This window comes from Mus musculus, chromosome 3 (assembly GCF_000001635.26).
Source record: "Mus musculus strain C57BL/6J chromosome 3, GRCm38.p6 C57BL/6J".
In the NCBI taxonomy this organism is placed as follows: domain Eukaryota; kingdom Metazoa; phylum Chordata; class Mammalia; order Rodentia; family Muridae; genus Mus; species Mus musculus.
The window spans coordinates 40664142-40678454 of NC_000069.6; the positions used below are offsets into that span (position 1 = coordinate 40664142).

The 14313-nt window shown below is 42.3% G+C and overlaps 1 protein-coding gene across 4 annotated transcripts in view; it reads left to right on the forward strand.

Moving 5' to 3' along the window:
* Window positions 1–14313, forward strand: part of Intu (inturned planar cell polarity protein) — a 173486-nt gene that overhangs the window by 132851 nt on the left and 26322 nt on the right. For 3 of the 4 annotated variants that reach the window (XM_017319627.1, NM_175515.5, XM_017319628.2), the window contains 3 exons: window positions 119–204; window positions 8430–8633; window positions 11085–11203. In XM_017319627.1, coding sequence (XP_017175116.1) covers window positions 119–204; window positions 8430–8633; window positions 11085–11203 — 409 coding nt within the window. The remainder of the gene's footprint in view (window positions 1–118; window positions 205–8429; window positions 8634–11084; window positions 11204–14313) is intronic. The other variant, XM_030252659.1, reaches the window with a different exon arrangement.

Below are 14313 nucleotides of genomic sequence, written 5' to 3' on the forward strand. Positions count from 1 at the left end.
ACCACACTTTCCATGATACCCTTGAGGAAGTCTGGGTAGCTGTTTTCTCATGTTGCAGTTCTGGAGCTTTTTTGATTTGGAATATTCACACAGTCGTCTTTTGTTTTTCTGTTTTTAGGCGATGTCCTTGTTGCTGTGAATGATGTAGATGTGACTTCTGAAAACATAGAAAGAGTTCTGTCCTGCATCCCTGGGCCAATGCAGGTGTGGACATCCCTTCCTATACTGTGTACAGTGTTGTTTAAAATGCATGCGTTCTGTGCTGTCTCCTTTGTAAGATGCTGACGTTTTCCTCCCATGTAATGGGTGAGTCCCACTCATGCTTGAGCAGCAAGGGCAGCTTCGCCTTTTGCTAACACTTGCCTTTGGGGCATTGGTTTAAAAGGAGAGGGCTGGCTACAAATAAAACACATCCTAAGTAAACAAAGCAGCAGCAGTGATGAAAGTAAACATGACTGTGAGCTTAGCCTTAGAGCACCTGTGTTTGCCAGTGACAGCACAGCTCTGAGAAGAATCCCTTGAAAGCCATGGGCCAGGTATGGTGGTGGAAGGCAAAGGCAGGTACTTGAGTTTGAGGCCAGCCTGGTCTACCTAGCAAGTTCCAGGACAGCCAGGACTATGTAGAAACCCTGTATCAAAAAAAATTTTTTTTAGAAAAAGTAAATAAATAAGTAAGCTGTGGACTTCATATTCTCCACCTTAAATTCTCTCATATTTTACAAGTTTATCCCTTAAGTTATGGAAGTACATAGACGCTATGTAGCTGTGCTGGGACTCACTGAGATCTGCCTGTCTCTGCCTCTCAAGTACCGAGAGTAAGTGTGGGTGTCACCGTACCCAGCTAGAAGTGTTTCTGTTGTTTCTTAATATGGCTTTGGTTGTTTTGAAACCTATCTCAGTTAGGGGTTCCATTACTGTGAAGAGACAGCATGACCAGGGCAGCCCTTATAAAGGAAAATGTTTAATTAGGGCTGGCTTACAGGTTCAGAAGTCTAATCCATTATCATCATAGCAGAAAGCATGACAACATGCAGGCAGACTTAGTGCTGGAGGAGCCAAGAGTTCTATATCTTGATCCACAGGCAGCAAAAGGAGACTGTGTTCACAGTGGGCAGAGCTTGAGCGTAGGAGACCTCAAAGCCCACCCCTGCAGTGACACACTTCCTCCAACAAGGCCACACCTACTCCAATAAGACCACACTTCTAATAGTGCCACTCCCCATGGGCCAAGCATTCAAACATACAAGTCTGGGGGCCATACTTACTCAAACCACCACAAAACCTAACTAGTATTCTCTCTTTGGCCTTGTAAACTGGAGTTTATGGCAGGCAGGAGAGTTAGAAGGAGCTTGTGCTGTCCTGAGGCAGTCAGCCAACCATGTGTACTGCTAATACCACTTCCCTTAAGCTTTCTACCACTGTGACACAGTGCCTGATAAAGGCAATTTTGAAGGTAGAGAGGGTTATTTTGGTTCATGGTGTCAGAGGTTTCAGTCCACAGCCATCTGGCTCTGTGTTTTGTTGAGGAGAGCACTGGGGAGAGGCTGCTGTGAGACAGGCAGAGACTTATTGTGATAGCTATAGAACAAAGTGGCTTACTTCCTTATAGCCAAGAGGAAGTGAGGGAGAGAGAGAGAGAGAGAGAGAGAGAGGGAGAGAGAGAATGAGGTCGATGCTGGGTCCAAATGTCTTCCTCAAGAGCATTCTTCCAGTGACCCCACTTCTCTCCATGCTCTTCAAGGCTCCACTAACCCCCAGTGGTATCGCATGCTGGCAACCAAGTCTTCAGCATGCGGGCACTCGGCTGGCATTTAGATCCATACATAGCATCACGTCCTGCATTCACAGGCGTGTGCCTGTATCACAACCAACGTGTATTTAGTTCCTCCATAGGAATCTTCAAAGCTGTAACAGGTCCTCATTGCTGAAAAGCATGAGTCCACAGGTTGCTCAAGACCTAGTGAAATGCAGTGTGAACATCCATCAACATGAAAATAAACTGCATACTTCCCAGGTGATGCCATAAACACTCTCATTATACAGGAAGAAACAGGGAAGGAGTAAGACAGAGTCAGACCTAAGCAAGACTAAAGCCAAGCAGCCAGGTCTGCCACCTGGGACATACAGTGGAACGATGTACTCCAGAAGCCTTGGCAGGCCTGCCCCTGTGGCCGTGCTGGCTGAAACCCATATGGCAACCACCTTAGGCTGGCTCTGCTTACCGTCTGGCTTCCCTTAGTCAGGGCTCCATGTTCCTGGTGTTTTTGACTCTCTAGGTTTTCCATCTCAGCTTCAGGTTCACTCTTATAACTTCATGCCCAACTCACTGTCAGGAGCTGCCTACCGAGACTACAAACCTGCTAACACTGTATGAGATTTTGGTTGAAGCCTCCCCGGGCCCTATGACTCCAGCATTCTGTGTGCCTGCAAAACTATCATCACATGGTCTGCCATTTGTCAAAATCTTGGTAGGCCCACTTGGCTCCCATAGCCTTACCAGCTAAAAAGATAAAGAATTCCAGACAAGTGGCACCCTGAGCATACCTGTGCAGGCTGTGTTTTCAGAGCTGTCCTCTTGAAAGGAGTTCTACTTTCACACTTTTGAGCTAAGGGGTGAGTGTGGAGCTGGGAAGGGGTCCTGGTCAATTCTGAGATGCCTGCAGAATATTTTTCCTATTGTCCCAGTGCAAAGTCCTTGGCCTCTTTTTAATAGTGCCAATCTCTCCATATTTATTGGCAGCAACTTTAAACATACTCAGTTTCTGGCAAAAATACAAGTTTTTCAAATGTTTCTGTTCTGTTTCTCGCTCACACCTCCCACTGTTAATCTGTCTAAAATCAGCAATCAACACCCATGCCTGGATGTTGTGTGGCCTTTAGATTTCCTGTTAGATTAATTAGTCTGTCCCCTTTACCTCAGCCTCTCACAGAGTTGGGGGTGCATTGGTAAAATGCATTCACGCTCTTTCCTGCCATGTAAAACGGTTGCGCTGTCACAAAGTTACCAATAGACTCTTAATTTATGCCTGAAACCTAATGAGCCTGGGCTTTGCTGCCTGCATTTTCCATTTCTGTCAGGCTTCTGGTTTTCTGAGTCCTTAGCTGAACTGCCCATCAAACTGTTTAGAAAAACCCAGGCTTCTCTATCCTGTTCCTTTTCCTGCAAACCAACTCCCCAGGCCCCTGAACCACATCAGGTACAGATGTCACAGCAACAGACTACTTCTCGCTAAAGTTGCTTAATTAAAAAAACCTATTCTTTAAGAAGTTCATGGATAAACTCAGTGCTTTTCACCTCCCCCCCATCTCCTCCCGCTCCAGTCTTCCTGGACTCCCTCCCAGGATTCCCCCTCCTGCCCCCAAGCCCCCTCCAGTCCAATCAGAGCTGCTTGCATGTGCATGGGTATGGAACATGGTCAACCCACCATGACACCAATAAAGAAAGATGACCCTCCTCCCTCAGTGGCCGTCAGCTGCTCAGGGAGGAGTGGGGCCTTTTGCTCCTCACCCCTCCACGCTGCAGTGCAGATTGGCTTGATCCTCTGCAGGTCTTGTGCAGGCAGCCACAGTTGCCATGAGTTCCAGAGTGCAGTTTCTCATCAGAAGACACTCAGTTGCAGACCCTTGGTTCTTGCAGCCTTGCTGCCTGCCACCTCTTCTGCAGTGCTCCTGGGTGTGTCCCCACTTCATCAGATTTTCTCACATCTAAGGTTCTAACCATAAGACTCTTGTAAGATTCCAATGGTTAGTCTTCCTATTTTATACCTAAAGGAATCTGGAGCACCCAGCAGGCTGAGGCAGGAGGATTGTGAGCTATACTACTCTGTTTAATGAGATCCTAAGAAAGAGAGAGAATTTAGAAACTGCTTAATGGTTTTCCCTAAGTTGTAGAATCAATTATGCAAAGTACAAGATTTTTTTTTTTCAAACTAACTCAAAGCGTGCTCCTTCCTTTTATTTTAACCTGTGTGGATCCTGATGTCTTAGTTCCAGACCTGACTGAGATAGACCTGCCTGAGGTTTTAGCTTGTGACTGTGACATGGGTGACAGCAAAAGGGAGAAGGAATGCAGGCTTACAAATAATCCCACTAGAGATTTGAACCCAAACATACCGGGCAGTGACATATTAAACATGCCCTCAGAGTATGGAGTGTTCTGCAGCTTCTTGTCTTCCAGCAGACAGTGTAATGGGCAGAAAGGCCCTGGGAGAACACATCAGACCTCCATGTAACACCTCATAGAGGCTCCAGATCAGATCTACAGTTCTCTCAACTATAATCAGAGGGGGTGTAAAGGCATGTCTGCGAATCTAGTTCCAGCTCTACTGGTGTGTGCTGGTGTGAGATCCAGAGGTACACAGAACCCCATTTTAACATTTCAAAACTAGCTGGGTATTGTTCCCCCTAGGTGCTTCCAAAGTGTTGCTAGCATGAGGGTGTTGTGTTGTAAGATGATAGAACGTGTGCTTAGTGTGTGCAAGGCTTAGAAAGCTCAGCACACACACACAGCATCTTGAAAAAGAGGCCTGAGAACTACTTCACACGAAGACAGACTGAACAGTGTATGCCTGCACTGATGTACTAAATACTAGTACATGCTGAGTATTCCCTACCAAATGCTTGCAATCAGGAGTGGGGGAGGGAGGGGGGAGGGAGGGAGGGAGGGAGGGAGGGAGGGAGGGAGGGCAGGATCATGGAAGCACAATTGACTCAATTTGGAAGTATTTTATGCTCAACCTCCTATATATACTTAAAATCCCAAACTTTTAAAGCACCACATTGATGCTCAAAACATCTGGAATTTTGCAGCATTTCAGATTTAGAGAGACCTGGGAAGTTTCCAAGTGTTGCCTTAAAAACCTCAGTGAGATTGCCCAAAAGGGGAAGAGGCTGGAGGAGAACGTGCAGAGCCATTTAGACTAATTCCTCAAGCATTATTCGTGAGGAGTTTTAGTGACACTCGCCAGCTGAAAGAGAATAGATAAGATAGCAGAGATCCTTGGAACTGTGAGAAGGGTCCATGCTGACTCACGGTGCGAGGCAGGCCAGCTTTGTGGGCATCAGGCCTTCACAGCCCCACAGTGAGCACCTGCCGAGAGGGTGGAACCAAAGTGGAAAGATTTGTTTGGAATTTTAGTGGGTGATTCCATTGGGTGTGTTTCTTCGTGTTGGTGTCATGGCAAGATGTAAAGGTCCTCGCACCACAGAAAAGAGGTGATGGAGTTTACAAAATATACTATCAATGTTAGTTTTAAAACACACATGTCACTCTCATAAGCATAGTGAAGTGGTATTCAATTTTAGGTTATTGCTGCTTCCTATAAATTAGCAATTTTTTTTTCAGTTTACCAGCTCATTTCCCTTTTGTCCCCTTCCCACCCACAGGAACCTCAGCTGGAGAAGATGCCCTCTAGCCTTGGTATGAGCCATGGCTGTTTCTCTGAGGTTCCTTTCTGTGGGTTTTCCCACTATGAGTACCCGCCCCTCACACACACACACACACACACACCACAGAATAGCTATCATCTTTGACACTAAATACTGCTTACTTGTGTAGCCTGTTTGTGCCTAAACCACAGACCAAGTTACGTTTTTTGTTACATTTCTTTATTATGCACATTTGTTGGAGGTCAGCGGACAACTTGCAGGAGTTGGTTCTCTCTGTCATGTGGATCTCAAAGATCAAACTTGGGTCATCAGGCATGGAGGCGAGTGTGCGTACCCACAGAGTCCCCAAACATTCAGGTTATGTCTAAAATGATAATTCCTAAAACTGGATACACTCGGCTCTCTCTCACTTTAATTACAGGTTAATTTTTATCAGTTTAAAAATGAAAAAAAAATTGATCATTCTTACCATAGGTTTGCTTTTTTTTTTTTAATTTTTGTTTAGTTTGGTTTTTTTCTAACCACACATTAATTTTCTACTCAGACTTTTTTGGTAGCGTGTCCAGATACAAGGTCCCATGTTTCCACATTGTGTTTACAGGAAACCTTTCTTTAAAATTCCAAACGCTAGGCTTTCCCACTTGGCATTTCCCTGTCTGCTTTCCATGTAAGGCCCCGTTAGTGTTAGCACACTTCACCGTCACTACATGTGTGCATCTGGAGCAATTTGAACTCCTTTCTTCAATACATGTAGGTGAGAATCATCACTAGTAAATATCTTAAGCAATGAGTGACAGAGAGCAGTTCACTCTGGCCTGTAGTTTTAGAGGTTCTCGGCTGGGATGGGCTGTATTTGTTACCCATCTCATACTTGGGACCAAACACAGGCCTCATGCAGCTGTAGGAGGGAGGTTCATGCTGACTCTGGGTTAGAAAGGAGAAAGTCTGTCGGCAGGAAATGCATGGCAGAGCCCATGGCAGCAGGAGCCTAGGAAGAGGCTCTTCCCTCTGGGCAGTCCAGGAGGTGCGGATGCAGGTGCTCAGGTGGTTTTTCTTGTTTCCCCTTCTGATTCAATCAGAATCAGCGCCATGGGATGGTGCCTCCCACATCCCGGATGAGCCCTCCCCAGAGTAAACTAAGGAAGAGGGATCTGGCTCCTACCACTCCCCCCAGACCCCCACTTGCCTGAAGACCTTCCAGCCTACCACTTGCACTACACCACGGACCAGGTCCTTATCATGTGAATTTTTGAGAATACTTTTCAAACAAAAGAAACTTGCTTATACAATAAATACTGAGTCTTAGAAAAAAATGTGGGTGTCTACCTTATTTCAATTTGGTAAAAGCCACTACCAGCTCCAGAGAAGTAATTCGAACAGCCCCAAACACTTACTTCCTTATCAAAAAGAAGGAATGCCTCAGGTTTTTCTCTTTTGGAAGATATATATACATATATATATATATATATATATATATATATATATACACACACACATATATATTCTTTTAAACAATATAATACTTGTAGCTGTTGGATAGGTTGGCTAGTGTTATAGGGGGTCTTGTTTTAACAGATTTAATTCTTTAAATGAGAGTATATAAAAGTTATTTTTTAAAAGTGATCAAAGTGTGTTAGTACCTACCACATATTTGGAATTAGAATGGTACTACATAATAAATTATTAAAATGGTAATTATTTAGTTTTGTTTCTAGTCTTTGAGTCTTTTCCTCAATTGTAACCTGCTGCCTTAATACAGTGTTACCTGCTTTCAAGGATTAACTCGTCTCTTTATTTTTGATTAAACATTAATTAATTGATTAATTAGAGACAGAGTCTCACTGTATAGTCCTGACTGTTGAAACTTTTTGTGTAGAGCAGGCTAACCTTGAACTCATGGAGATCCACCTGTACTTGCAGGTATTTAAGAGAACATCATGACCACCAGACTACTCTTGTTTGGAAAGATACCATTTGGCTCTAAACTAAAACTTTATGAATTGTTCCCTTTAAGGGGACAGTTTTTAAATGTAAACATTCAGAGCACTGTGTGGCTCCTGAGTTCATGATGACATCAGCAGCGTTCATCATATGCTCACAGGGGTGCATCTTTGAGTTGGGTGGGTTGATGATGGCCAGCTGGCACTGGGTAAGTGTCTCTATTTTCGGGGGGGGGGTACCCGAGAAGTGGAAGGTGCCTCTCAGCAGCACCTGGATTCTGACCAATCTTGACATCAGGCTGTGAAATTAAAACTATCCTGATAAAAGTGACAGCTAATCCTCTCGTGGTGCAGAGTGTCACATGCCACCGCTGGTTGTTGGGTACAGCTGTCTTTGGCCCTTTAAAGGGCAGTAGAGACTGTCGGAGAGAATATTTGAAACCTGTCGCATTTAGAAGGAAAGACAACTCCCAGTGTGTGAGGTTGCCCTTGAGCTCCAGTCTCTCCTTCATAACCGAATTTGAGGAGTCAGAGCATTCCAGATGTACATTGACTACTCTACACTCAAATGATGTGGATTTCTGTTTTTCTGTGGTATTTCTTTGTGTAACACACATATACATATATATACATACACACACACACACACACATATATATATATATATATATATATATATATATATATATATATATATACACACATACATACATACATACATACATACATCCACTGCTGTGTGAGGAGCTAGACACAGGTGCAGGGGAACTCATTGTCCTTACCTTTTGCCCATGTACCGAGGTGCCATCTCCATCCTGTGCACTCCTGGCTGTACCTGTCAGGGCATGTCTTCCTTTGTTAAAATAAATAAACAAAGTGACATTTGCCTTGTTAAAAAAAATACCAACAATGCCAGGAGTGGTGGCGCACGCTTTTAATCCCAGCATTTGGGAGGCAGAGGCAGGTGGATTTCTGAGTTCGAGGCCAGCCTGGTCTACAAAGTGAGTTCCAGGACAGCCAGGGATACACAGAGAAACCCTGCCTTGAAAAACCAAAAGAAAAAAAAAAAACCCAACAAGGTTTCTGTTTTCTTCTTTTCAGGTGAAGCTGACATTTGAAAACGCATATGCTGTGAAACGGGAAACAGCTCAACCCCAAAAGAAAAAGGCACAGTCGAGCACCCAAGATTTGGTGAAACTCCTCTGCGGGTCAGAGGCTGATGCTGTCCAGCACAGTACCCTGAGCATCCCACACATCTCCATGTACCTCACACTGCAGCTCCAGTCAGAGGCAGCCAGGGAGGAGGTGAGTGTCTGCTCACATATGCCGAGGAAGCGGGGAGACCTTCCATCCTGCAAACTTAGACTTACAGAAGAAACAAGAGGGAGTTAGCTGTGCCATGTCGCTGTCTGCATATCACATGTTATACTATGCATATTACATGAGTTACCTGTGCCTTGTCACTGTCTGCAAATCACATGCTATGCTATGCTATCCTATGCTATGCTTTGCTATGCTATGTATGCTATGCTATGTATGCTATGCTATGCTATGCTATGCTATGTATGCTATGCTATGTATGCTATGCTATGCTATGCTATACTATGCTATGCTATGCTATGCTATGCTATACTATGCTGTGCTATGCTATGCTATGCTATACTAATGCTATGCTATGCTATGTATGCTATGCTATGCTGTATATTACAGGACTTAGCTGTACCTTATCACCTTCCTCTATGTATCACATGATCCAATAGATGTTTTCAAATAAACTAGAGAAAATCGGATGCACCATTCAGGTATTCTAAGCAACAGAGAAAGACCAAAAGCTCCCTTCATGCCCTTTTGTGGCTTGTAAAGTGGTGCATCTGTTTCCTTGTGGGCTTTTTTTTCCCCTGTCTGTTTAATAAGAAATTGAAAACGGTAAAGATTAGCTTAATTGTTGATGTATGACTTGGTATTTTTCTGTGCTCTGGGACACCCAGCAATAAGAATTGTAATGTCTTACACCTTGCTGGCTCCTTGTATCTTTAGAACAAATAAGACCTTTAAGCATTTATTTTTCCCCCTAAGTTTTGAGGTACTGTCCTGAACCTTGCTAGTCAGAAGACTGCTGAGCCCACATGTCATTGCCTATCTCTCCCTGGGAAAATGTGCAGATTGCTCACAAACAAACAGCTTCCTGGATGTGGCCAGTTCTGCATCAGTACCATAATTAGGAGAGGCTCTTTATTCTTACCACACAGAGTGGAAGCATCTGTAAGAACAGCCTCCTAACAAGGGCTTAAAAATACAACTAATTAAGTTGGCTGGCACTGCAGAGCCTGCCAGCCCTTCAATGCCAAAGCTTTTAAGACTACTATGGAGACTTCTTTAATGGCCTTTTTTACTAGTATGATACTTTACAACAAATGTCAAAGGGTCATTTCGTTCCCTGAGAGTTACATAATTGATACAGAGCTTGTCTTTAAGTTACAAGATGGAGACTTGTAAAAAGCTAGTCAAAGACTATTTAAAGCAGCATTTGGTATTTTGACGAAACAGAATGGAAGTATTTGTTGTACGTAGTTTAAATTTATTACATCTGCGTCACAGAAAATTTTAATTCATTTGACTTAATTTATAGAAATAAATAATACAATTTTAAGAAAATAATTTGTAGCTATTTTCACTGATGAAAATTGCAAAAACATTGGAAACATTATTATTCAGTGTATTTGGCAAACATATCCCATAGCATATATTGAATAATTTACATATCTTAGGCATTTTTACATACATATAAACAGTAGGTATGCACAGTGTATCATATCTGTGATAATGTAAAAGTGTGAATACATGGACCCCACACCAGGTAACTATTTCTCATTATAGATGTTTAACAATCTTTAGAGAGAGCCAAGCAAAGCTAGGCCAGTGTAATTGGCAGGAATGCGCCCTTCCTCCTGTATCAATTGTAGCGATTAGAGCAACTGGAAGTTACTCGGAATTCTTCATGGATTCTATTTAGAAGTTTTAATTTTGTATGATATTTTAACTTTTCCTGTGAGAAAAATCGATGTTGCCTAAGTCTCAGCAGGAAGTGAGGCTCTGGCTGCTATCTCTGCTTCTGGACTGTCAGCACACGGGGGCATCTGCTTGGAGAGTCATTGTTTTATTTCTGTTAAAGCTCTCTGTTTCTTGGAGATAGGAAACTTTTCAGCATTTTGTAAATAATCCTGTAAATTAGTATTTTCTGTAATTTAAAATAAACATGCCTTGTCATGTAGATTAATTTGTGCTAGCTAAGCCCTCTCAGACCTAAGCCAGGGAGTTTATAATCCTGGGATACTTTTCCTTCCTAGTTGTACTTCTTCAGTCTTGGATTCACACTTTGTAAATTAAGCAAATATTTAATAACATCACAAAAAATGATGATTCTCTTTTAAGGTTCATTATGAAAGAAATTATATTGACTCCTATGGGTTTTGTGTGGGGATTGAAGCTTAAAGCACTATTTGAAATAAGTAATTTCAATTAATTGTGTAGAGTTTGGTCTGTGTAGTCTCTAAACCGACTTTCAAGTGTAGCATTTGAAATGCTTGTTGAAGTGTTAACATACCAGGCATAACTCTGTCCGTGATTGAATGAAACTCTGACTAAAGCTGAGGCTGAAAGGACTCCTATTTTGTTCTTAATACAAAATCTGAACTTTGGGGGTTAATGTTGGTGCAGCGTCCAGGAGGCTAATCATCTGTCTCCTTTCCCCAACAGCAGGAAATTCTTTACCATTATCCAGTGTCTGAAGCATCTCAGAAACTCAAGAGCGTGAGGGGGATTTTTCTCACGCTCTGTGACATGCTGGAAAGCGTAACGGGGACACAAGTCACTAGGTAATCACGCTTAGCTCTTCCTTCCTGTCCCCATCTTTAGTTAGCTCTGAGAAAAACCTGTTCCTATTGTGGGGAGGATAGTCCTGCATTTGTTTTGGCCAAACTGATTTTATCTCAAGTGTGTGTTTTTAATTCAGCTATAGGTCTGGGATGGTCCCACATCATTTAATTAACAGAGTTGCCTGTTGACCCATAGTTACGGTTCTTAATGAAAATGTCGTCTTTGAGTTGGAAAGATGGCTTATGGGGAAAGGTGCTTGCTGTCAACCCGAGGTCAATCCCTGGAACCAGATGTTGGAATGAGAAAACAGACTTCTAAAAGTTGTCCTACAACCTCCACACTCAACGTATAGTACACATAAACACACACACACACACACACACACACACACACACATCATAATCGCTTTATAAGAAAGTTTTATCTTTTAAACATGGCTCTATTATGCATCTTGGCTTCCTTGTGTTTTTATTGTGCTTGTCAAGTCTCTAAGCTATATGCTGAATTTTTCACATGGTTAGCAAATACTCTGACTTTACGGTAATCATAGAGAAATACAGACTGTGCGTTAGAATTCAGAATTCAGTGTCATGTGAATTTTATTTAGTGATGAAAAAACAAAAGTCAGAAGTTGGATTGTCCTGCAGTGGTGGAACTGTAGTCAGCACACAGCAAGTGGCCTTGGGTCCCTGTCCAGCACTAGGGGAAAGAGAGGAAAGGAGAGTGGGGTGGAGGGAGGAAAGAGAGAGGCAGGGAAGGGAGAGGGGCAGGGGAGGGAGAAGGGCACGGGAGGGAGAGGGGCAGAGGAGGGGGAAAACTTCTCAGCCAGTAAGGAATAGCAACACCACACGGAGTGTGAGGTCTGACTTGGTTGTCACTGTTAAGTCTCGGGATGAAGAGCCCAGAGCTTTGGAGTTTAGTCTTTCATAAAATCAAATATTATAATTTTTCTACTTTTAGTATTTCAAGTAATCTAAAATTCATGAAAAAAGTTTATTTCAAGTTTTAAGGGCTTCCACATTACTGATAAAATATAAAGTTGGATTTTCCAGATTTTTACATTTAGTTCTCCCATCTCCTGGTAAAAATTACACTTAAAAGTTTTAGATGATGTGGGTTATGTAAAATAATGGGAAGAATTTACTTGTTTTCCTAAGTAAAAGTGAGACATAAATCTCTGACTTTCTTTTCTTCTCTTTTCTTTTTCTTTTCTTTCTTTCTTTCTTTTTTTTTTTTTTTTAGCATGACCCCAGCCAGTTCTGAGGCTGAGGCAGGTTTATTTTTTCCCAATCTGCTTTTATACCATTTTAATTACATGCAAGTAATAAGGTCAAGCAGTATAATGAACACAAATAGGCAAGGGAAATCCCTGACTTTCTATATATGGACAATGGTTCTTGACTTTCTATATATGGACAGACAATGGTTTTTTACTTTCTATATATGGACAGACAGTGGTTCTTGACTTTCTATATATGGACAGACAATGGTTCTTGAAACTTCAGTTCATGTGTGAATGAATAGTTATAGAAGCAGCTTATCAAACTTCTGTCTGGTTTTTCTTCATTCACTGCAAGGATCCAAAAGGTACTCACATCTGCCAATCACAGGCTGAGTACCACTGAGCTAAGTAGGCCCCAGCCTCTCTTTTTATTGTTTAACAGCTTTGTTCAGCTTCACTTCGTAAATCATACCCTGGCTTACAGTTTATAAGTAAGAGCTGGAGAGATGGCTCAGAGGTTAGGAACACCGGCTGCTGTTGCAGATGATCTGGGTTTGGTTCCTATCATCTGTCACTCCAGTTCCAAGAGATCCAGTGCCCTCTTTTGGCCTCTGGGGGCACCAGGTGAGCACATGGACACTCAGACAAACACAGAGGTAAAACAATCAAACACATAAAATAAAAACAAGTAAGTCTGTTTTTTGTTTGTTTGTTTTTGTTTTGTTTTTAAGTGTAATAGTTTCAAGTATATTCAGAGATATTGGCTATGGCCAATGTCAGAACATTTTTATCACTTTAAAGAGAAACCCCGTGCCCCTTGTCACCCTGGACATCACAGCCCAAGCCCCAGTACCCGCTGGCTTGCTAGCCTTGTTTGGGAGAGATGTCTACAGTAGACATTTGAAATGCCTGGAATCATAAAATGAGTGCTCATTTGTTTCTTAAAAATGCTTTTTAAATTGTGTGTGCATGAGTGTGTGTGTGTGTGTGTGTGTGTGTGTGTGTGTGTGTATGTGTGCACGCATGCACGTGCCTCTGCAAATATGAGTGTAGGTACCTACAGAAACCAGAAGTATCAGATTCCCTGAAGCTGGAGTTACAAGCACCCATGGAAACCTAGCATGAGTGCTGGGAGCCACAAGTGCTCTTACCTAGCCAGCCATCTCTCCGGCTCTAGAGTAATGCTCTTAAACAAAATGGAAGGGTTTTCATGAATATTTGTTCTTACTCTTTCTCTGCTGTGTAGGATGGGTGCTATTTCCATTAATAGTTAGATCTTGTCAGTAATGATAAGGCACGAGGTAACCTGTGCAAGCAATAAGGATGGGTAGGCAAAGCCTTTTTGAGGAAACAATAAATGTGAAATATTCTCTTCAGGGTTCTTTAACAATACATGTTTCTTGTTGCACATTCTTTTTTAGAAAATTGTAATAAGATTAGTGTGATATAAAAGAGGCTAATGTTTGCCTAAAAGTGTATGCACCTTTACACTTTAACATAAAACAATGGTCTGTTTGAAAAAAAAATCTTTTCAATGGTTCATATTTCAGGTAGCACACACATGTGTTCTCTATGGTTCCAGAGTTGGTTATTGTATTTCTTTTGAGAAGTTATCTAAGTGTTTGTAGCTGTGTGAAGAATAATTAAGAATACATTGCCCATGCATGAACTGTGCATACCATCAGCTTCTGGCAGCTCCCTCGGTAGTCATCACATAGTGTACAGGTGCTCTGTCCAGTTTCTGTGAGCACCTATGTGCACAGGACTCAAGTTCCATCACTGCTTCTAACCCGTATCTCATACTGGGCTGTCATCCTCCAGGTGCAATCACTGTTCTGGTCTCTGTGTAATCTCCTTAGTGATTGTGCCCATACATGGGCAATCCCA